Below are 23211 nucleotides of genomic sequence, written 5' to 3'. Positions count from 1 at the left end.
TACTCTTTTGTGGTTACTCGTAAATGACATTGCTCACCCACTAATTAGACCACTAAAATCAGCAAGCTTTGACTGTTTCTTATCTTCTTCTATTCCTTTTTTGCAAATGAAATATACTTTTTTAATATATGTTATGAAGAGAATGAAATGAAGCAGCTTGGGAATCAAGTCACTGTAGTTTATTTGACTAGCTGTGCAATTTTCTTCAACAAACATACCCATGTGGCCATGCCATGCCATGTGAGCTTGTTATTAGGTTATAAAACATTTATTTATCTAGTACATGTTGATCTTTTATAATATGCTATACATAGGAATCTAAAAACGACCAAGTCTCTGCAATGCGTGGGTGTGCTTTCTATTTTAATTATATTTAATTTATTATCCACTAGTATTAGTTTAAATATCTCAAGCATGTAGGGTTTTACCCAAGTCAAATTAAAAGGATTAATAATGTAAATTCAAAAACAACAAATCATCTAATTGTGTTAGGTAAAAGGATAGTCTAGTGTGGGTCTTGATGACATGTATCTAAACCTATTTGCTATTAATTTAATACGGACATTTAGATAGTTTCCTTTAAGCAGAATGCCAAGTGTCGATCCACTAAGAATATAAAATCAAGAAAAATATATTTTATTGACGGGATATATATCTAGCTAGATGAAACTTGAAAGAGAAAGATTGAATAAGTGGGGTTCTAGAAAGGGAGAAAATAAAGAAAAAAGGTGCATGGCTAGATATTTTTTGAAATAAATAAAATAACTTAAATCAGATTAAAGGTTGAGTATATTTCTTTTCAGCATTTCGATCAGCCTTTGGAATATTCCTCAATCACTTTTTTCCCAATTTACACAAAGAGATATATATCATCATTCTAATTAGGGTAGACTCATTTCCTTTTTATTCATGTAAACACGATATTAAATAAATTTAATTTACATAAATAAATGAAATTCAAAATAAATGTTTGATTATTTAAAGCCAAAAAAAAGGTCCACGTATGCATACAACCCTTTATGAGTTACGTACTTAATTTCAAATAAACCCTTCAAAGGAGTCCAATAATAATTGAGAAGGAGGGAAGGAAACAGCGAGCAATAATATAAGAAAAAGAGGTGACGAATGCAATAACGTAAGAATTGAAAGCTACGTTTGGATGAAAAAGAAGATATAGATGCCTTTGTACCCCACAACCAGATCACTTTGTTACAAAAAAATTGATTTTCGTCCAATGTGGGAGCAGGGAAGATTGGAAAGGGAAAGAAGTAAAGTCGTGTATGAAGGTAGGAAACACCACCTTATACGTTATTCCTTTCTTTTTCCCAAATTATTTGCACTAATCGTGCCAATTTTTTGAGTTCAAGATTGGGGTTCATTAGTTGGTTTAGGGTAGATAAGATAAGATATGGAAAGGTTATTATGTTAAACAAATAATTTGGCTTAAGGTACTTTTCTTTATTATTCTTTATTATTCTTTTGATGAGTAGTGAGTACTACTATTTTTATTGTAAAGTACGACAAATTAGATCCTATTTGTAATTTGTAATGATATATATTTATTTAATTAGTTGTATGATTGAAAACATAATGATCATCATCAAAAGAAAACAGAAACTAAAAGTTGGCTTATAGTCACTCGCTCAACATATGCTTTAGCTTACTCATACACAAAATATATGAATGATATTTCATCAAATTAGTTGTGGTTAATCATGTTCAAGAAAGGATTAATAAGCTAAGACACATTGTTGTAATCATTGTTATTCATTAGTTATGTGAATTAACCAAATTTTATACAATATTAAATATTTATAACATTCTAAGGCATATTGATAGTGTAAAAAATATTAAACCATGAAAATATTTTATATGACCAAATATATGATTGAACAATGAATTCAGACTTTCTTATATAATAAGTGAATATTTGTACTCTAATTAATTTTATGTACCTTAATTTGAACCAACTCAACTGAATGGCAAGACATGACAGATTCTCATATACACCCACAGAAATATAACATGGATCACTTTCACTGAGCTGCCATGCATCGATCTGACACCGTCCACATTCATTGATATTAATCAACGCAGTCAACAGACGGTGCTGCTTCATTCATCACAAATTGTTTGCTTGGAGAGTAATACATTACATGGTCCACGTATAAAACAAACAAAACCCTACCCATTTCGTCTTCATCTTTATCCTATTTTATTTAATTTAATTTACCTCTTTGAAGTGTGGAATATTCTTCTTCACGTAACTGTAATTTAATTATATTTTTTACTGATAAATGTGATTTAATTATTTAAAACATACTCCTTCCTATGTATTTTCATGTTAGAAAGAACAACTTGTTTTAAATTTATGTCAACTAATGGCTAGTAAATGACACATGACCAGTTGAATGTTTTGATTATTCTTAATTTTGGTCAAAAGATCACTAACCACCAATTCAAAACACATTCAGTAGGGTATGCTTCTAGAGAGTAGTTGATTTTTTATTCAACTTCAACATCAATCACTTAATGTGTTTTTTAAAAACTAATTATGCTTGACTGGTTGTTAAAACAAGTCAGATATATACTGAGCCAGAGCCACAATGGTCTGATTTTAAATATTATTTTATTCAATTATAATTTAATTTCAAATGAACCAGAAATTTATTAATTATATTAGTCGAAGTGTCAACCATTATTTAAAATTTTCATATATGTCATGAATTATTGTCCAAAGAAAAAATAAAGTAAATTGGTGATAGATATTTAGAGCTTGGCTAACGAATCTGAACGAAATGGTTAAAGATTTAAGTGATCGAAACAAAATGGTCAAGTATCTATCACGTATATCACGTTATATTGGTAAAAGGAAAATTATGGTTAATTAGCACAATTTATTTCTTAAAACAAGAGATTTGTAGTATAGGTAAAAAAAGAAAGAAAGAGAGATTAGAAGTAATTAGATATGAGTGAGAGATTAGATAAAAGAGAGAATCTAATTAGCATAGGAAAGAGTGGAGAAGGTTGTTACTTGTTGACCAAAGTAGTTGTAGCTTTGTAGGGTAGCAATGGTTGACGTGTCCTACGACTTTTACGATTATTGTCAAAGGTGTCTGTGATACTTAAACAGATCTTTTGTCTCTTCGTTTATGTAGTTTGACAATTATGCCCTTCTCTCTTTCACTGATCTCATGCTTGCTTCACCACTTCGTCATCAAGCAAACCCATATAATGGAGCATTAAAAAAACACAAATAAAAAAATGACACAAATAGTACAAGTTTTGTCATATTATGCACAATTTACTATGTGTTTTTCAAAATATATTTTTTAAATAAAGATAAGTGTTTTTTTAACACAATATTTGAGTTGCATCATGGATCAATTATACTTTTGAAAATAAATTTCATTAATCACTTCAACTATTCTATTAACTACTAAAATATAAGACATTAACCACTTGTTTTTTATGTAGTTTTAAAAAAAATGAAATAAATATAGACTCTAAAAGTGAAATAATTTGGAGAGGGGTGAAAAATGAAAAGTGAAATAATACGGGAAAAAAACTTAACTATAATTCTTTAGGTGTTTTTTTGTAGGATTCTTAACTGATTAAATACTGATGTTTTTGATTCTATAATTGATTTTGTTGAATTAAATTTATTGTCGAACTCGGTTATATTTGAATATATACAAACATTAATAAATGTATCTTCAACTTACTTTTAATCAAAATCAAAATCAATATACATAATTAATTCATTTCAATTTTTGTTATAGTAAAAGAAAACACATGTCTTCCCTCTCCTCCTTTCTCTTTTTAAAAATTTATTTTGAGACAACAATTTTTTTTAGGGATTGAGACAACAAAAATTAACTTACAGATGGAAAAATGATCACAAAAATAAGCTTCTAAAAATAAATTTACAGGGTGATGGCCGTGTTAGAGAAAGGAAAAAAAGAAGAAGAGGTTAGTGCTTCATCAAAATTGATTTTGAATGAATTGATTATATAAAATTAATTTCGAACAAAAGTGAGTTGGGGTAGGATGCTTGTTATATGATAATTTTAAGTTTAAAAATCAATTTTAGAATAAAAAATTTCAAATTATAGCTTCAAGCTAAAATCATTTCCGAAGACAAAATTAATTTTACTCAAGAGCAACTAAATATTTCAAAATCAATTCTACATCTCTAAAATTAATTTTAACTCCTCCAAAAATAGAACCAAACATATAGCCTTAATAGTTTTGCACATTCCTTAGCATATAGCACAACAAAAACATGTAAACATGTAAACATATCACCCTATCTCTCAATCTTCCTTCCATGCAACTTTAAGGGCATCCAAAATTCCAGACGAAATATTAATTTTGGAGTTTTTCATTTTGAGATGGGGAATTATATTGAGCATAGTAGCATACTATACGTGTTTACTTTGTTCGAGACAGGATAAAGAACATGATTCAAAGCCTTCTGACATGAGTTGCCTAACTAGTTACAAGTTCAAATTTTGCAAAAACATATTCACACCATTGTATATTGTCGCCTAGATCGGGTGAATAACAAAATTGTAAAAATCAAATGAAAAGTCGGAAGGAATGAGCTAGGGCCAATATTATTGGATAAAGTCTCAATTGAAGTTTATAAAGATTGACATTCTTCATCTTACAAGTTTTTTATAGATTGACATTCCTCATCTTACAAGCTTTTTTATAAGGTTAAATTTATTGAAACAGTTCATTTAGTTAGGATAGTTAGTTGAATATGGAACTAACATTGTAACAAAATAATGTGTATCCAATGCTATTGTATAAATAACTTGTAGAGCAAGCAAGCATGTGTAACTGTGTGCATTCAATTTCAAAACAGAACTTTCCGATAATCTATTCTTTCTACGAGTTTCTTTAAGCTTTCTCTCCTAAATTGATCCAATTGAGTGAGTGTGAGATCAATACAAACTTGAATGTATTAAAGCTGTTACAAAATTAGACTCAATATAAAAATTTAATATGATGTCAAGGGTTATCAATTTGGGTCGTCCGTCATTTATATTCACGTATCAAGCTTAATATTGTTGGACGTTTATGAGATTTATATTAAGAAAAACTCAAGTCCCATATAATATAAAGATAAGATATGAAATGAGTTAGTCAAAAATGACTCCTCTCACTCTATAAATCAGTTTTATAAAGATGTGTTAGTTTCAATATAAAAATCTAATTTTTTAAAATAATACGTCATGAAAAATTTATGCAACCCATTAAAAAAAGTTTATAAAGAAGAGACACGTTTTGCCTTATAAGGATTTTTTTACTAAACCTTATAAATTAGGTTTGTAGAATGAGTTTCAATAATTGAAGTACAACAGCAAATTTATGATCTAACCTTCACCTGCTTTTTTCACTTTCTAATTTCTATCATCACTATTCTTTTTAAAAATCATTTTTTGGTGCATCAAATGATGAAAATGTTTCTTCCTGCATGCGTTTGCCAAGCTAAGGAAATTCAGAAAACCATCATTAGTACTCCCTTCATCCGGAATAACTGACCCATTTTCTAAAAAAAAGTGTCCAAAAATAACTCGACCCATTTCAATTTTCAATACAACTTTCATCATTCCCAATACAATATAACATTAAATAATACTACTTTTATCATTCCCAATACAATATATTCCATTTTCCCTTTTATTTATATATTTTTCTTAATATGTGTGAAAAACAAAATTGTGTCAATTAAATTGGGACGGAGGTTGTATAAAATTACAAAGTACTAGTACTGACTAAACTTGGATAATTATGTCAAGCAACCTTTTTCCTGCGTGCATATCAGAAAACGATTATGATGATATATTTCTTTCTTTAATTTTTTTTGACAAAATATTTCTTTCTTTAATATAAAGTACTAGTATGTTCATTCATCTTTAATGGAACAAACAATGACCGTGTACACGTATGCAAGGAAAAGAAAAGGTAGATTCTTTAGAAACCATGCAATTAATCCAGTTATGATTTTGTCTTCCTTGATCCAGCCAAGTCTTTATCCATATTGGGTTGTATCCCAATGCATCTTTTGATTGTGATACCAAAGGGGACAAAAAGAAAAAGGAAAAACACATCAACATGGTTTTTCACTCCCACGCTTTACCCCTTTATTACAATTTGTTAAATGATGCACATTAAGGACATTTATTGGTAAGACACGTAGAAAAAGCGGAATGCTAACATGTGTTTTAAGACATTGTTTAAATATCTAAAAATAGTAACTTTTATATCGAAAATTACATATATTATGACTTTTGTATGTGGTTTTACGATTTAATAGGAAGACGTTAATAAATGTTCCTGCAGTACTGTACTTTTTGAAGGAAAAAAAAAATACCACGGTTATGGGTGTGTCAGATACCCATTATACACCAAAAAGTGTAAAAAAAAAATGTTATTTTCAATACAAAATTTGTATTTTATTTCCTTAACAAGTGTATCAAGACACTAGTATGACTTTTAAAGTAAGCAATATGAGATCGTTTGTAAGTGATCTTTCAAACCATTTAATTGTAGGAAATGAAGAGGATCTTAACTCTAGTAAAATAGACAATAAAAGGAGCAAGAATTGATATTTCATACTCATTTTTGTTATGCGTGTGAATTTAATATCCACCAAAATCTATTCATCAATGATTAGGGGTGTAACGGTTCGGTTTGGATTGGTTTTTAGTCAAAAAATGTCAGAACCGATGAAACCTTCATCGGTTCGGTTTGGTTCGGTTTTCACTATTTTCAAAAAAGAAACCGAACCAAACTAACCGGTTTGGTTCGGTTTGGATTGGTTCGGTTGATCGGTTTGTTAAAAAATACAATTAAAAAAAATCATATTCTCATAAAATATTTCATAGAATTTTGTATAATTGTATTTCATATTTTGTTTTTTAATGTTTTCTATTTTTCAAAAAACTTTTTATAAATAACCTTACTCAATATTTCATACATATGATCCAAGATTCATTCATCCATCATTCTTAGTATATATATTTTCTAGGGATGCACTCATGCACTTTTTATTTAGTATATATATTTTATAGTTTTATTTATCGTGATCAAATTTTTTGTTACTATAGGGATATACATTCAATTTCTCTTGTTGAGAAAATTTTCTAGGCTTTACGGTGTTCTAATATTTTTGAATGGCTTTTACGGTGTTCAAATTTTACGGCGCGCAAATCACAATTCTTTTTTTAATGGTTTTTTTCTTTCTAATCTTCACTAAATAATGAAATATAAGTTATAACATGTATAAATAAATCAATGGTATATAAATTGAACATGGAAAACAATGAAATATAATGAGTATAAATCAATGGCATAAACATGATAAAACTAAACAAGAGATGAACAATCTCAACGGTGACCGGCGGTGGCGATGAACAATAGGTTTGGTGTGGTTCACGGCTAGGGTTTCTTTTTTAGTAGAAATGAAAGAGTCGGTGATGAGATGAGATGTCAGATAAAGATGAGAGAAAGTGAATTAGTTTTGGACTTTTAATTTTGGGCCTAACCATAAGTTTGTGTGAGGTAGGATAATATTAGTAAAATAAGGAGTGTGGTTATCATCGGATTGGTTCATCGGTTTCACGGATCTCAAAATGAAAAACCATGAACCAAACCAAACTAGAACGGTTTCAATTGGTTCGGATCGGTTTCAAACCGAACCAAACAAGGTTGGATATTTTTTCGGTTTGGTTCGGTTTGGACAATCGGTTTCGTTGATTTAGTACGAACCGCTTACACCCCTATCAATGATTATTAGCACGTACTTTATCTTCTAAAGTGAATTAGCACTTTGTGTGTGTGTATGTATGGATTCTCTTTTGGATGAGACAATTTGTTCTAGAAGCATAAAATTAATTTGGCATATTTAAATATTATCGAGTAGAATTAATTTTGTTTTAAAAAGGGTTAAATATGTTTTTGGTCCCTATAAATATGTCAACTTTTCGTTTTAGTCCCTCTAAAATTTTCCTTCAACTTTTAGTCCCTATAAAATTTTCAATCTTCACTTTTGGTCCCTCTTTTAAAGTAAACTCATATGTAGAATTCATATTATTTAATAAAATTTTCCAGAAAAATTCAAAATATTATAAGAATCACTCCAAAAAAAATTCAGAATTTTTTAACAAAACATGGATTTAATATGAATTTTTATATTTTTTACGGTTAAAAATTCATATTTAATTTGTGTTTTGTTGAAAAAATTTAATTTTTTTTAGGAATTTATTTTAGAATACTTGACACATTTCTGCACAATTTCATTAAAAAATACAAAAATTAAATTAAAAATAGGGACCAAAAGTAGTGATTGAAAATTTTATAGGGACTAAAAGTCTAAGGAAAATTTTAAAGGGACTAAAACGAAAAGTTGACATATGTATAGGGACTAAAAACATATTTAACCCTTTAAAAAATGATTATAACTTAAAATTTGAAACTTTTTCTTCCAAAATTAATTTTTAGACTAAAATTTATCACTCAACTAACATTTACTTCAACATATTCAATCATAAATCATTTTCCACTCACTTCTTTGTAGATTCTGGCATCGTAGTCAGAATTGTGATCCAAGACGTAGGATGTTACGATTCTGGGATGTTGCTATGCAGGCTAAAAATATTATATGGGTGGACGCTATGGAATCGTTGTGCAGAGCCGTGGAATCAGAATCATGCAACTTTGTCATTCCGGCAAAAGAATTGCACATTTCCGGGTTCGCGACCCAGATAACATTCCAACAAATTTTCGATTTATATGCAAGTACACATAATATCAAAAGTTGATTTATTTTTTACTCGACTTTATAAAATCAGAGCCAAATGAATTACTCATTTAGAGGAAATGAGGAACTATGGTGGCAGTCATAGTCATGAGGTTGGAAATGCAAACTCAAATTCACATTCTTACAAAAATATATCAGATATAAAACTTAACTTCCAAAAATGATTTTCCTTTCAAATTTGTTGATCTCACATGATGTAGGATTTTATCCACGAAAGTGCATGTAATATTATTCTACATGCAAGTTTATACAACAGTTGCACCTAGTTTTCATGTTCACCTAAATTACCATAACATTTAAAAATAACATACTGTACTTCAATACAGCTCCTGCAGCTACTCCCAGGCCTGAAAAATTATGAAGAGTGATCAATAATGGACATACATCTCATTAATAGTATTGTCCAACGATGATGAGATTTATTAGCTAAGCTATAAAACAAAAAGATTATTGAAAATATTGTCATATGTAACACAGCTATGTCCTGAGGCGGACCACATGGATAACAAAACCCTTCCCAAGAGTCTTAATGTTGTTTGCATTTCCGAGGATAGGATTTGAGCCTAAGACCTTTGGTTAGTACTGCCTAATTCATTTTGCTAACAAAAGAAAATCATTTTTAATTTTGCCTACTGCTTATGTACACTTGAATCCTACAGGTAATAGAGCAAGATAACATGCTCTGCATTTAAGGAACATAAGTTTACCTATTTTGGAAGAACTTCTTTGTGTGCTTTAAATGAGAGAATAACATTCCACACCAAAGCAACAACATTGGCAGCAAGGACCTGAAATTATTTACATGTATTCTAAACTTGGTAACGACATTAAGAAAATGGGCGTGAATCATAGAACATTAAAGAAAACTATAGATGATAATGTCAATGAATATAATAAATATAGAAAACATACAAGTTAAAGGGAAAAAAACATTGCTGCAAATGTCACGTAGCATAACCATATATGCCTCCATTTCAGGCATTTGAGAAAATTCGCGGTCAATATATCAAGATCAAGAACAATTATCTAAGTCCACCTAAAGTATAGATGCATGTGTGGGTTTGATTTGAGTAAAGAAATAAAAAACGAAGTAGTGAACTGACAACCCTTGTGATGCCCCACACCACTTGGAAAATGACAAGTGGTCGTCTTAATTTCATGTGCAGGTAAATGTATACAATCAACATTGAAAACAAGAAAAGTAAAAGGAAAAACATCCTTCTGAAATTGTCAGCAAGCATACACATAAATCCATTTCGTGCGTCCAAAAATCTTCTTGACGAACTTTCGAAAAACAGGAACAATTATCTGAGTCCACCCAAAGTAAAATTGCATGTACTAGTTCAATTTGAATATAAAAAAAAAGGCATGATGAACTGAGAAGCCTTGTGAGATGCCCCATCGCCCACATAAAAAATGACATATGATCATCTCAATTTCGTGAGCTAATAATTAAAAAACAAATAGCTTCATCCATACGAGCCATATGACATAAGATGAAGAATTAGCAGAAAATGCCTTCCTTATTTCCTACTGTTATTAGACTATGGATAACAGAAAGTTGTATTTTGAGAGATCCAGTGTGCTCAAATGAACTTGAAAAATGAAAACAAGCAGTTATCTGCTATATTAAAACCACCAAACAGGTTTCAGAGTGACGAACAGATTATGCATGTGCTAAAGTAAAATTTCTAATATTGCATAAATAGTCTAACCTGAAATTGTTGCGGAACAAATCTAAAGTTGAGAAATTGAAAAGGTATCCATAATTGCCAGTTTGCTAGAACAGCAGAAAACCACTCCTGCAAAATGAAAATTTAGGATGAGTATGCAAGCACTATTAAACGTGACAACAACAAAATACCACTATGATTATAACAGTTTACAAGCAAATGTAAATCAAATAAAACTGTTATCGGCTGAATGATACCTGCTTAAGCTTAGGCACAGCCTGTGATGGCCTTCCCTCTAGTGTCACCAATGAAGATAAGAAAACTCCAAGGAATATGGGAGAAAATAAGAACTGCAATCATATTTCATCACTCAAAAATTAGAATATCAAACAAGCACATAACTGATGATTGATATAAAGTGACAGTATGTGGGTCAAGGGACCAACAGAAGGGCACTACCTGATCAAGTACAAGCCGCAAAATTGCACCTGATGTTCCGGGAAGTGTAACCAATTGACTCAGATACAAATACCTATAAAATCAAAGTGTATGTCAAGAAAGACAACGGATTAACAATCGCCCGACTTCATCAACACTCTAGTGACCATGCCAAGTATATGCTGGAAGTCGTTTTAATTTGGCACCAAGAATATCATACATAAATCAATCATTGGACTCTAACAATACCGGGGAAAAGAATAAATATTTGCAATGCTGTTGCAAAAAAACAACAGCACAAGGATTAAAACTTATAACTTAACTCCACGTATTATTATACGCATTGGTATATCTTTATAATTACTGTTATTTAAAACATTATAAAAAATCAATAGACTCTTAAACAGCTCTAACTTTCAGAAATACCAACGCAGATTCTAGGGTATTACCAGAAATGCAATGTTGGACCAACTAGCACAAGACCGAGAAACGAAAAGAGGAATGTCCTCTTCAAATCCGGTGTCTGCACTTTGTCTATCACAAGCTGCAGAAAGTACAACAGTTTAAAAAGTAAACTAAATATTGGAATAAAAACTTTATATATGCAAATGAATGCAGAGACGTACAATAGTTTAAAAAGTAAATTAAATATTATATATGCACTTTAAAAACTTCATATATGCAAATCAATGCAGAGATGTACAATAGTATAAAAATTAAACTAAATATTGGCATAAAAATTTATTAACTTGAAGAAATTCAAATGTTATGATGTGTCAAGCTTGATACCAAAACCAAAGAAGATTGACCAAACACTCCCATAAGCCCAAAGATAATATTCAGAAAGGAAAACAAGAAAATGCATCAATTTCCTGCTAATAAATAGCAAAGAGAACAGAAAATTAATAAGGCCTGGACTTAAAGGAGGGTGTCTGGTTAAGCCCAGCTCTTGTTGAAATCAGAGCCCAATATGCTGTGCATCAATGAGATAAACGTAAAAAGTAAAAAAAGACCGTGAAAAAAGTTCATTCCAAAGAATTGGTAGAGAGATTTGTAATAAATTGACTGCTGATAAGGACATTGGACTTTAAATAAGGGTCTTGTTAACGAGTGCCCCCGGGGCATTTCTTTTCTTAATCGTTGCTTAAACACAATGTTTACAAAACTTTTTAACTAGCATTTTCAGCTTTTGGTGGAATTATCCTGAATCTTGTTCTGAATAAGTGACAATAATCTGACACTACTTAGCATTCTTTAAGTATCCATTAGCAATCTTATTCATAGAACAATATCCTCATGCCAAAGGTTTGATCCCATGAGCTAAAGCATAACTATTCTTCCTCGGTGCCTCTAAATTCTCGGAACCCTTACATAATTTGGATACCTTTGTCCGCACACTATGAGATTGCAAATAATTACAATGCAGACCACTTAAGAGTTAAGCTATGCCCAAGCAGCTTGAAAAAAAGTACTCCCTCCGTTCTTAATTATAAGCAAATTTGACTTTTAGATTCATTCAATTAATGATGTATGTGGTCCATAATATGAATCACATACATCATTAATTAAATGAATGTAAAAAGTCAATTTTGCTTATAATTAATATATGTTTGTATCTCATACATCTTGAAACATTAACTAAGATGATCTAACACAGTGCATAACATTTGACAAAAAAGTTGAAAGAGAAAAAGGTAGAAAACAATTGTGATACCTGGCAAATTAAATCTCCAATTAGGTTAAGAATTGCAGATGTTAAAGCCTTTACGGGAACAGGGTATTTTGCAAGAAGAGTCATGTACCTGTAGTCGTGTCATGTTACATTTCCAAAATCATGTTCAATGAGTTGAAAACCAATTACTTGATGTGTATTCATTCTAGCATTTGACATAATTGTTAATGCTATCAGGAAGACCATGCAATATGTGTTACAACTTACAAAAAAGATGAAGTTATGAACATGAGAAAATTAATATTATTCATAAAAAACACTGTTACTGGTAACTGCTGATGCACTATTAGTATTTATATTATATGTCTGTTTACTACATATCATTGCAGATCACAGATACTAACCTTTACCTGAAATTAAGAGTGTGTTAGATAAATAACTAAATTAAACACTTATTTCATTAAGTTTTTCAATGCTTATCATACAAGTGCTTATTCACCAAAAAATAAATATAAGTGCTAACATATAAGCTATTTTATAATCAAATAACCAATGTAGTTAAACTGCTTACATATAAATTTTTAGTTATTTGCATAAAATAAACAAATGCGCTTATTTAAATAAGCTGAAGATTTCATAAGCTATTTTAATAAGGCCCTATTTGGATAAAAAAGCTTAATTTGCAGCTTGTAGCATTAACACTTATCATGATAAGCGTTTGAAGTGCTATTTCTATAACAAAAGATAAAATAAAGTTAAATTGTTTCAGTATAAGTTATAAGCAGTTTTCATAATCAACCTTGAAGAGCTTAAGAAAACATGTGATAATTTGTTTTCATAGGTTCTCTCAAAGAGTGCTTATGTCAGTACATAAATTCAAATAAGCCAATTCAAACATGCCATAAGCTCTCTTTATACAAGTGCATGTCATAAGATACTCTACCAAACACACCCTAACCAAATTAAAATTAAAACTAATTTTTAAGTAAAAAATGTGTTTACCATGACAAGAATGACCATGAACCTCCTCCATCATCAGCTTCATTGTCACCGGAACTCCATCCTCCAGAGCCGCCATTTCCACCAGTACCGCCGGAACCGTCATCGGAGATGGCAGAGAGACGGGAATGACGGAAACGCAGTTGAGCAAAGGGAGGTGGAAAGCGGTTAAAGGGGGGTGTTGTTGGAAATTGAAGGGGGTGGGCGGTTGAGGAGAAAAGGTGACGGAGCGGGATAACAGAAGGGGGTTTTGGGTTAGTGCACAACATGTTCCAGTTCCAGACATCATTTTCGGCTCCAAAAGGGTTTTACAACGTTACAACCTTTGCTTTGTGTGTGTGTTTATGTTTATGTTCTCGTCATCATCATTTAACTTTTTTCAGGATTTCTCTCCATAAAGTTGGTGTTTTGTTTACACTTAACTGACTGAAGTTGAGTGTGCGTAAGTGTTAGGTTTTCACCCTGTGACCACAACTAAATTTTGGTATCGTCTCGTCTTTTGTGTCGTTTTTTCTGTTATAAATTGGATATCTTCGCGCGCTGCTCGGGTTAATCTGTCGAGCATGAGATCTAAATGGACGGCAAGCTTTTCTACAGAATTTTAACAACTGCTGCATGGTCAAGGCCGGTTAAAAAAAGATTCTAATTGTTTTATATCGACAGAGCCTTAGAGGAGATTCTTTCAAAAAAAAATAAGAGCCTTAGAGGAGATAAGAAAATATTATTTGTTTTTAGAGATCAAACTTAGGACTTGTGCTTAAACTAAACTACACCAGAAAATGAGTCTTCTCTTTTGAAAATGCATTGGCCGTGTTGCAGGCCTTTCAATGCTAACAACATGCTGCGTTTCATATAAAAAATGGAATCAGCTTGCTGCATGCATGTTGTTTATTTAATAAATGGGATAAACAACAGTTTTAGTGTCACTATAATCTTTGATAAATTATATGAAAATTAAAAATATTTTTTTAGTTAGTTATTTTGGATATAAAAATAAAAAATATATTTTTATGATTAATATATTAAATTAGCGTATAAGAACAAAAATCCCAATACTTTTACTTCTAAACGCAAGAAATTTGTTGCTCACAAAACTCACTTTGTAACTTTTGAAAAAACTCAAAGTGTCAAAATAAGACAAAAAACAATTTATCAATAATCATGTAACAATCTTTAAACTAACAATTTATCAATAATCATGTAACAATCTTTTAACTTTCATATTTTTACTAATCTATTATAAATAAAGTAATTTAGAGTAGTTAAATACTCTCACCGTTCACTATTATAAATAAAGATTCGTTTTTCAAATTCATTGACTAATTGATATATGATTTATAATATAGATCAAATACATTAGTAATTCAATTAATCTTAGAAAAGAATATTTATAATAATGACCGAAAGGACCGTATATTATAGGGATAGCAAAATATAACATGCATACTTATTAAAATAAAATAAAATAAACAAAATTCGTGTAGCCAAAGCTAAGGGTGGAAAGCCTCCACCCATACGAGTAAGTTTTTGTTAGTTTTTTTTTTCCTTCCCAATCGTATGTTTTTGGTAGGTTTTTTGTTTCTAAAAATGTGATTTTCATTAGTCAAATTAGTCTATAAAATAAAAAAAATAAAAAATTTTAACTATAGAATTTGAATTTTTTCCTAATATGATAAGCTCAAGTAAACTTTTCCAAATACATCGCTAGCCCAATTGTCCTTCATTTCCCATTGTGATCCCACTATTTGCCGAGAAAAAGGTGTATTACGGTGGAAATTACTCCTCATTTCTAAAATTTCTCCAAAACACTGCAACATTATCCATTTACCTCTAGCGACAACTAACTGGCCGTTCAGGACACTTTTTAAATCGGTTTAAAAAGTGGTGAAACCGATCTTAAAAATGTCAAACAACACTTAAATGTCGTAGAAGAGATAAACGGCGGTCAAGTGTCGCTCGGCAAACACAGTTGAAAATAGAGAAATTTGAGAAGAGTAACTTTCATACATAGTCTTAAATTTAATTGTGAGTGGAGATGGAGAAAGTGATTAAGAAAATAATTACTGTACAGAAAATTGTTTCTTTAATTGCCTTGTAAGTTTGCATCAAAAGATAAATAATTTTGCCTTACAAGTACAAATTATGGTGTCGACCCTCACGACAAGTTAAAAAGTTAAATTATCTCTATGGAAACTAAAATCCAAAGATGAAAGGGTGGGGCATTTCCTTTTTCTTTTCTACTTATATACCAACACTAGTCAGCAGATTGGCAAATATTTTGGTTCTCCACTGCCATGTCCCTTTCAAATGATACTTCACCTCAGTGCCATCTAGTCTTTATCAACAAAATATCAAACCATTATATCGCCTCTTCGAATATTAAATTTGCAGAGTGGGCAAGTTGCTTTTGTCCGAAGCCAACGACCGATGCATTCACAATGAAAATGGTGGGTACATGGAAGGCGATACAGCTCTGTTCCATCAACATATGACCATAGGCAGATACAGCACTCCTACAGCATAATCAGAAGTAGTTAGTCTCTCTTTCTGTAGTTTCATAATGTATCTCAACTGTATGACAAGCATAAAGAATCACAGGAAGCAATTTTCAGGTCGTAACAAATTCACATTCAACCCTCTTCCAAAAAAGTTTAAAATGCATTAGATGAATGGGGAGAATACTTTCTAGATAGGATTTTATTGAAATCAATTATAAACACAAGCATATCTAAAAACAAATCAAGGATAACATTGAGGATTGCAACAATTTTTCAATCCATTATCCATCTAGTCCAATCATATATAGATCCAATCCATACATAGTACATACAGTTAATTACAAGTTACAACACAATGATATTAAAACTGAAGAATTAAGGATTGAGAGATAAGAGAAGACCCAGTTTGTACTTACAGAATCGTCTGGATGAAGAGATAGTTCGCTGATATGGCTTAGATTGCGCAAACCGATTCTTGCTTCATGTTGCTTCTTGTTCTTATCAACCATAATCATTACATTTGGCTGACTAAACCTATACATAGGAAGTGACTTGATATCATCTTCTGAAGCACCTTCTCCGATGCTTAAAGGTTGCGCTAAAGCAAAAGCTAACATTATTATTTGGATGATGCAGAAGAGAGGACCAAAAACTATCAAAAATATCCAAAAGGAAAAGATAGCATCACAAAACTGGTTAATGGCTAGACAGACGAATGTTAACCTGCAAGAATGTGATAAAAACATTGTTTGATATATCCAATAAATGTTAGGTTACATAAGAGTGAATAATTACGCCAAATAAGAGCATCTGATGTTAGAGGATGAAGTAAACAAGTAATGAATTAGTGAAATACCAATAAATTATATTATCTATTTTGGGTTAACCTCAGCCTTTTGACAGAGCGTTAGTCTTTCAGACTGTGAACAACTAGGTTCAACAACAGGTCAAATTCCAATAAAATCAAGCCAAGCTTAAGCGTTGGACAGGTCTTGTTTGAAATAGTCACGGTAACCACACTTCCACTAGAGCCTACTTCTTCAAAATTTATCTTGGCAAAGAAATACAAGCATTTTCCTATGCACCATATCATGAAAAGGCAACTCCAAATTTTCAGTTGAAGTTGAAGTTTTAGATTATAATATCTCAACAATTTGAAGCCTTTAGTCCCAACCAAAGGCCAAACTATTCAACAGAATTCATCAATCACGGTTGAAAATACTATAACTGCAATCCTCAATGACTAATTGTGGTGGAAAAAAAAAAAAAGAACACCACAATGCTATTAAGCTTCCACAAGTCAAGGTGCAGGAAAGGGTCAGACCTGAATCAGAGCTTCTTAAAATAACACTTCAACAATGACTGATTGTGGGTGCAATGTGACCATTCATTTTTCTCTTCATTTCCAGGCTCTTTAGATATTCGATTGAAACAAAGACAGAACACTCTACAATCATCTACTCCCTGGTTATTTTGCTTAGTGAAGGAACTGTGGAGTAGTTAAAATTTGGTTCTTTTTTAAACAGTTGTCTTAAATTAAGATGTTGAGGGTTACCTACTCGGTATCACAAATCTATACTACTTCAACTACTCTTTCTTGGCATTCATGCAAAAATTTATTATCCACCCAACTTCCCCCCAAAGAAATAGAAAAGGAAAAGACACATCAAAGCTACGGTTCTTACCAGAGGATGAGGAAAGGAACTTCCACAAGAACTCGACCACCGGCAACAATACAACCAAATCCAAAAACCCACCAAACAGATGATGCCAGTGTATTCATAGGCTCGTTCTTCTTCGCAATGCTGAAATAAATAAAGACATTAGAAAACCATCATTTATCTCATATAACACACTGAAGTCTGAACATCAATCACTACATAAACACGAGTCCAAATTCAACAACTTGTCTATGTTTCCTCTCAGTCTCCACCACCCCATTTTGGTGGTGAGTGTGAGGAGTAGGACAAGGGGTATGATCCTCTATAGATAGAGTAGGTTAAGCTATCATGAGCTGACTATGCTCTCATTCCATCGAGTTCGAACCCCGGATCCTCCACTTATGTGTCCGAGAGTTTCTAATGGTTATTTATTGCCATTTCGTCAATCTACCAAATATACAAATTGACAATTTCTCCTAAAATATTATAAAAATGCTTAACTCTTCCAAACACACCCTAACTAACTTTATGGACAAAGTCAAAGCAACATTTTTTGTTTACCATGACAAGAATGACCATTTTCCGCCTCCGTCGTCGGATTCATTGTCTCCAGGATCCCATCCTCCAGAGTCACCATCACCGCCAAATCCGCCGGAATCATTGTGAGGGAGGGTGGAGAGGCGAGAATGACGGATGCGCAATTGTGGGAAGAGAGGTGGGAAGCGTTTAAATGAAGGGAACGAAGGAGAGGGTGTTGTTGGAAATTGAAGGGGGGTGGGTTTAGGAGAAATGTTGACGGAGCGGGATAGCAGAAAGGGGTTACGGGTTAGCGCACAATATGCACCGGTTATCATTTTCGTTTCCAAAAGGGGTTTGCTTGCATGTTAGGATTTGAAACTCTCCATTTTTGTTAGGATGTGAAAAGAAATGGTAAAAAGAGAGAGAAATAATAATATAAGAGCAACAAAGAAATAATGGGACTTTTTCTAGTACACCCTTTTCCACAAAAATGCCTCTAATGCCTTTTTAAATTTTTAATCATTGTATCCTTCATTTTTCATCTACCTACTACTTTAACTAAGTTCATTGTTCACATATATGCATCACGTGACACGTGAACTAAAATTACATACCTATACGTTAATTAAGTTTATGCTAATTAAATTTAGGTATAATTTGTCTAGATTTTTAGTTCTAAGTACACCTCTAAGTTACATTTGAAATCGCTTAAACCTCGTGTTGAAGTGTTATGCCCAAAATTTACATGTATGCATTAAGTAAGCTCACAATATAAGTCAAATAATAATAATAACAATAATATGGTATATGATGGTGTGAAACTTTGAGTTCTTGTCATCCCTATGAAATCGTATCAAGGGAATTCGGGATAATGGGTGGGTTTATTATGGATTTGTAAGATGAAATTGTTGGGATTTGTACTTTAATTGTTTTGTATGATGTTAAGAAAACGAACCTATGATAGTAATAAGATAAGGATCGATTTCATGCTTCGTAATAATAATAATAATACGTTTTTACTTGGTGTAGAGTAAAATTGAATCATCAAAATACAGTGTTTGTAAAGTTAATAGTGATTCAATAGCTATATTGATATTATAATAAATGTTAAGGATCTTATTAACGAGATCCACAATGACATTTCGGAAGACTTCTAAAGCATATGAGGGAATACTTAGTGACATGTTGTAGCTTCTGCTTGAAGTCCTCGGGTCCACGTCATACTTCTACCTGGTTTCCCCACCCTTTCATCACACAGCCGATAACAACGGAAGTGAGGGCAAGAATGGGGGAAGTTGGCGTGGGATGTGGACGAAAGGTAGCTCTACACTCCACTAGGTCTTGGCTGTTATAAATATATGAGTCAGGCTCCTCTAAAAGATCATCACGTTTACATGCTACCAAATACTCTGACCCTTGTTAAGCATATTGTTGTTAGGGTTGGAACTATTGTACTCACACAAAGTACAAATTGTTACGTTCATTTCTCAAAAACTTTTTACATGGTCAATCATAGAAAGCTATTTGTAAAATTTGAATTAGAATATTGGTCTCAATTATATATAATATATAGTTTTTTTTTACAAAATTATATAGATGTGAGGATGATAAAACATGGTTGTAATATTGTATCAATTTACGTATAGTTGTATCAAATACATAAGAGAATCGAATCAATACATGAAAGACATTTATAAAACGGAAATGCTACATGTTTCCCGAAAGCATCAGGACCTATTGATTTGTACTTTTGTAGTGGACCCATTTTCACTTTGATTCCATCCATGTCTTCTAATGTTCACAAATCCTTCGGGATAGGTTCGGAAAAAAAATTGTCGCTATAAATAACATCCCTCTTTATAAAATTTGAATTGAATTAGAAAATCGTCTCAAGTATATATTCTTTTGGTGGTGGTTAATGTTTGAGCCTCGGACCTTACATATATTTAAATTTTTATTCAAGATGGTCTTCAGTCAAAAAGAAATAAAAAGTCCAAGATGGACATTTTATTAAACCAATTAAAAGGGAAATGTTAATTGAAATCAATGTGTTTCATTCACACTTACAACTTACTTTTATTTATCTGTACATTGAATAAAATTCAATTCAGTAAACTATGCTTATCAAAAAGAAAAAAGAAAAGAAAAAAACCAAGTAAAACAGTAACCACTAAGAATAATAAGCGTTGATTAACATTTATTTATTACTTAATATGCATTTCGTAGTCATGCATTTTGTAGTCATGATCCTCTCTATATATAATATCGATCGTATGCCTATGATTTATGTATATCTACAAGTGCCATGTCTAATCAGAACATGAAGAGTCCAAGATTCGAAAATTCCTATGTAATTTTCTTTGTGCATAGTTTTTGTGTGTTGTTCATATACCTGTTCTATGTCAATGCCTCAGTAGTTTTTTATAATGCTTATATTATATATGTCTAAGAAAATAAACGTTACATGTGGTTATTTTTATTTTATGTGTCCACAAACTTATTATCATTGTTTTGTGCAGGTTATTTGTGTGATTTCTATAGTTTTGATATTTGGATCACTAGCAGAATGCAACCTTGATTACCTTGCAATCAATTGCAGAAAACACAGTGCAGTTTTGACAGATTTTGGTGGTGTTGGTGATGGCAAAACCTCTAACACAAAAGCTTTTAATACTGCAATAACCAAACTTAGCCAGTATGCAAATGATGGTGGCGCACAACTTATTGTTCCACCAGGTAAATGGTTAACTGGAAGCTTCAATCTTACAAGCCATTTCACTCTTTTCTCCAAAAAGGCGCTGTCATTCTTGGATCTCAGGTATTATATGATGACTTTTTTTGTAGCATTTGGAAAATTTTATAATCAGTTAATGAAGGGTGATTTATATGATACAGGATGAATCAGAATGGCCTCAACTTCCTCCTTTACCATCTTATGGAAGGGGAAGAGATGCACCTGGTCCAAGGTTTAGTAGTCTCATTTTTGGAACTCACCTCATTGACGTTGTAATTACCGGTAATTATTAAATACTGTTAAACTTATTGTATTAAAATGGGGAAGTAGTTTTAAAATTTGACTGACCTATTTGGACATGTTCATTCATATAAGGTAACAATGGGACAATTGATGGACAAGGATCATATTGGTGGGAGAAGTTCCATAAGAAACAATTGAAAATCACTAGGCCATACATGATTGAGATTTTGTATTCTGATCAAATCCAAATATCAAATCTCACTTTGATCAATTCCCCTTCTTGGTTTGTCCATCCAACTTACAGCAGGTTTGATAATGCACCATTTTCAATTTTTCTCAACTTCAATATGTTTATTATTTTTCTTTATACATACAATATTTCATTCTTTTGATCAAGCTTTTTTTCTTCAGTAACATAATTATAAAGGGTCTTACCATTCTTGCACCAGTAGACTCTCCAAACACAGATGGAATAGACCCAGGTAATAATTTATTCCATAATATTCACAATTTCACAAGGTTTCGATGACAACGAATTATTAGAAAATGAGTATTTAAAAAAATTGAGATACAAGATATTCTCTATTTGTATGTAACAGTCTCATATAATTTGTTTGACTCGTACTTTATGTTTATAGATTATATTTGTTCAGCTTTAAGTAACGCAAATTACGGTATTCATATTGAAAAATGTACAATTGCAATTTACATGTACTAAATTACTAACCACTGCTTGTTTTTCCCATTTTCCGCCTTCTTAATAGATTCGTCTACAAATGTTAGGATTGAAGACAACTACATTGTATCTGGTGATGATTGTATTGCAATAAAAAGTGGATGGGATCAATATGGAATTAAATTTGGAAGGCCATCAAAACAAATAATCATAAGAAGACTAACATGTATATCCCCCGATAGTGCTATGATTGCTTTAGGGAGTGAAATGTCGGGTGGAATCGAAAATGTAAGAGTCGAAGACGTGACTGCTATCAATACAGAATCAGCTGTTAGAATCAAATCAGCCGTCGGTAGAGGTGGATATGTGAAGGACGTATTTGTCAAAGGAGTGAAATTGAACACAATATTGAGATATGTGTTTTGGTTGACAGGGGCTTATGGAGACCACCCTGATAATGGATTTGATCCAAAAGCATTGCCTAAAATTACTGGAATTAATTTTAGAGATGTTGTTGCTAAGAATGTGACCGTTGCAGGGCAACTCGAAGGAATTTCTAATGATCCTTTTACAGGGATATGTATTTCTAATGTGACTATTGAATTAAGCGCACTGAAGAAGAAGAAGAAACTTCCATGGAATTGCACAGATGTTTCTGGAGTTACAAGTAATGTGATTCCTAAACCATGTGATCTGCTGCAAGAGAAGGCAATTGAATGTCCTTTTCCAACAGATAAATTGGCCATTGAAGATGTTAAGTTCAAGACTTGTAACATCCAAAGTAGTGTCTTCTGATAATATGGATGTACAATTTGAAAAGTAAAATTTTCTTCCATGAGGAAGTAAATGTTGTTTTCTTCCATACTATATAAGTAATGTTTTGAAAAGGAATGAATAATATATATTTAGTTCAACAAAGAACTATGAATTTACTGATCCATTATATTATATATATACACTCCATTAATTCATTTAAGGATATACGAGTTAAGAAACATTTAGCCACTTGGACCACTATGCAAATACATGTTAATGAATGAGTTTATAAGCTTACAATACTTATTTATAGTATTAAACTTTCCTCTTCCATGTTTACCAACAACCTTCCAACGTGGGACTTCAAATATCACTGTATATACAAAACTAACAACACTTCCAATAGCACAATCCCAAAGAACTCTCATAGACCACCTGTCCGTAATTACTCATCTCACTCCCATGACATAGTAAATGCCAGAAACTTTGCTCTCGGAGTTTGGCCCTTC

General features: G+C 31.7%; 3 protein-coding genes across 3 annotated transcripts; 1 reads left to right on the top strand and 2 right to left on the bottom strand.

Moving 5' to 3' along the window:
* Window positions 1–8985: 8985 nt before the first annotated feature.
* Window positions 8986–14043, bottom strand: LOC146909535 (Peroxisomal membrane 22 kDa (Mpv17/PMP22) family protein). Its single transcript, XM_085724004.1, is given in 9 exon segments — window positions 8986–9180; window positions 9541–9621; window positions 10549–10635; window positions 10764–10856; window positions 10966–11038; window positions 11394–11488; window positions 12659–12746; window positions 13619–13811; window positions 13814–14043. Coding segments are annotated over 8 exon segments (801 nt in total). The 5' UTR covers window positions 13905–14043; the 3' UTR covers window positions 8986–9180.
* Window positions 14044–15675: 1632 nt separating this feature from the next.
* Window positions 15676–18775, bottom strand: LOC146909534 (E3 ubiquitin protein ligase RIE1-like). The gene is made up of 4 exons (XM_085724002.1): window positions 18336–18775; window positions 17799–17918; window positions 16530–16836; window positions 15676–16128 (listed from the first exon to the last, which is right to left on the bottom strand). Exons 1-4 carry the CDS (start codon window positions 18626–18628, stop codon window positions 15967–15969), a joined length of 882 nt encoding a protein of 293 aa, XP_085580128.1. The 5' UTR covers window positions 18629–18775; the 3' UTR covers window positions 15676–15966.
* Window positions 18776–20536: 1761 nt separating this feature from the next.
* On the top strand, window positions 20537–22874 carry LOC146909533 (putative polygalacturonase). Its single transcript, XM_085724000.1, has 6 exons — window positions 20537–20643; window positions 20813–21111; window positions 21189–21309; window positions 21403–21577; window positions 21682–21752; window positions 22035–22874. The coding sequence occupies exons 2-6, from the start codon at window positions 21034–21036 to the stop codon at window positions 22739–22741; spliced, it is 1152 nt and encodes a 383-aa protein (XP_085580126.1). The 5' UTR covers window positions 20537–20643; window positions 20813–21033; the 3' UTR covers window positions 22742–22874.
* Window positions 22875–23211: the final 337 nt, after the last annotated feature.

The sequence above is a fragment of the Medicago sativa genome, chromosome 7 (genome assembly GCF_051527215.1).
Source record: "Medicago sativa cultivar Bolivia chromosome 7, Bolivia_mono, whole genome shotgun sequence".
In the NCBI taxonomy this organism is placed as follows: domain Eukaryota; kingdom Viridiplantae; phylum Streptophyta; class Magnoliopsida; order Fabales; family Fabaceae; genus Medicago; species Medicago sativa.
The sequence above is the reverse complement of the archived record's forward strand: the minus strand, read 5'-3'. Positions and strand labels throughout refer to the sequence as shown.

What these genes read in the sequence shown, in the direction of transcription:
- LOC146909534 (XM_085724002.1), bottom strand. Translation starts at nt 18,628, where the DNA reads ATGATAACCGGTGCATATTGTGCGCTAACCCGTAACCCCTTTCTGCTA. An exon ending in AAATGGTCATTCTTGTCATG is followed by an intron (nt 17,919 to 18,335) that starts GTAAACAAAAAA and finishes TATTTATTTCAG; the next exon opens with CATTGCGAAGAAGAACGAGC. An exon ending in GTTCCTTTCCTCATCCTCTG is followed by an intron (nt 16,837 to 17,798) that starts GTAAGAACCGTA and finishes ACATTCTTGCAG; the next exon opens with GTTAACATTCGTCTGTCTAG.
- LOC146909533 (XM_085724000.1), top strand. Translation starts at nt 21,034, where the DNA reads ATGGTTAACTGGAAGCTTCAATCTTACAAGCCATTTCACTCTTTTCTC. An exon ending in GTCCATCCAACTTACAGCAG is followed by an intron (nt 21,578 to 21,681) that starts GTTTGATAATGC and finishes TTTTTTCTTCAG; the next exon opens with TAACATAATTATAAAGGGTC. An exon ending in CACAGATGGAATAGACCCAG is followed by an intron (nt 21,753 to 22,034) that starts GTAATAATTTAT and finishes CCTTCTTAATAG; the next exon opens with ATTCGTCTACAAATGTTAGG.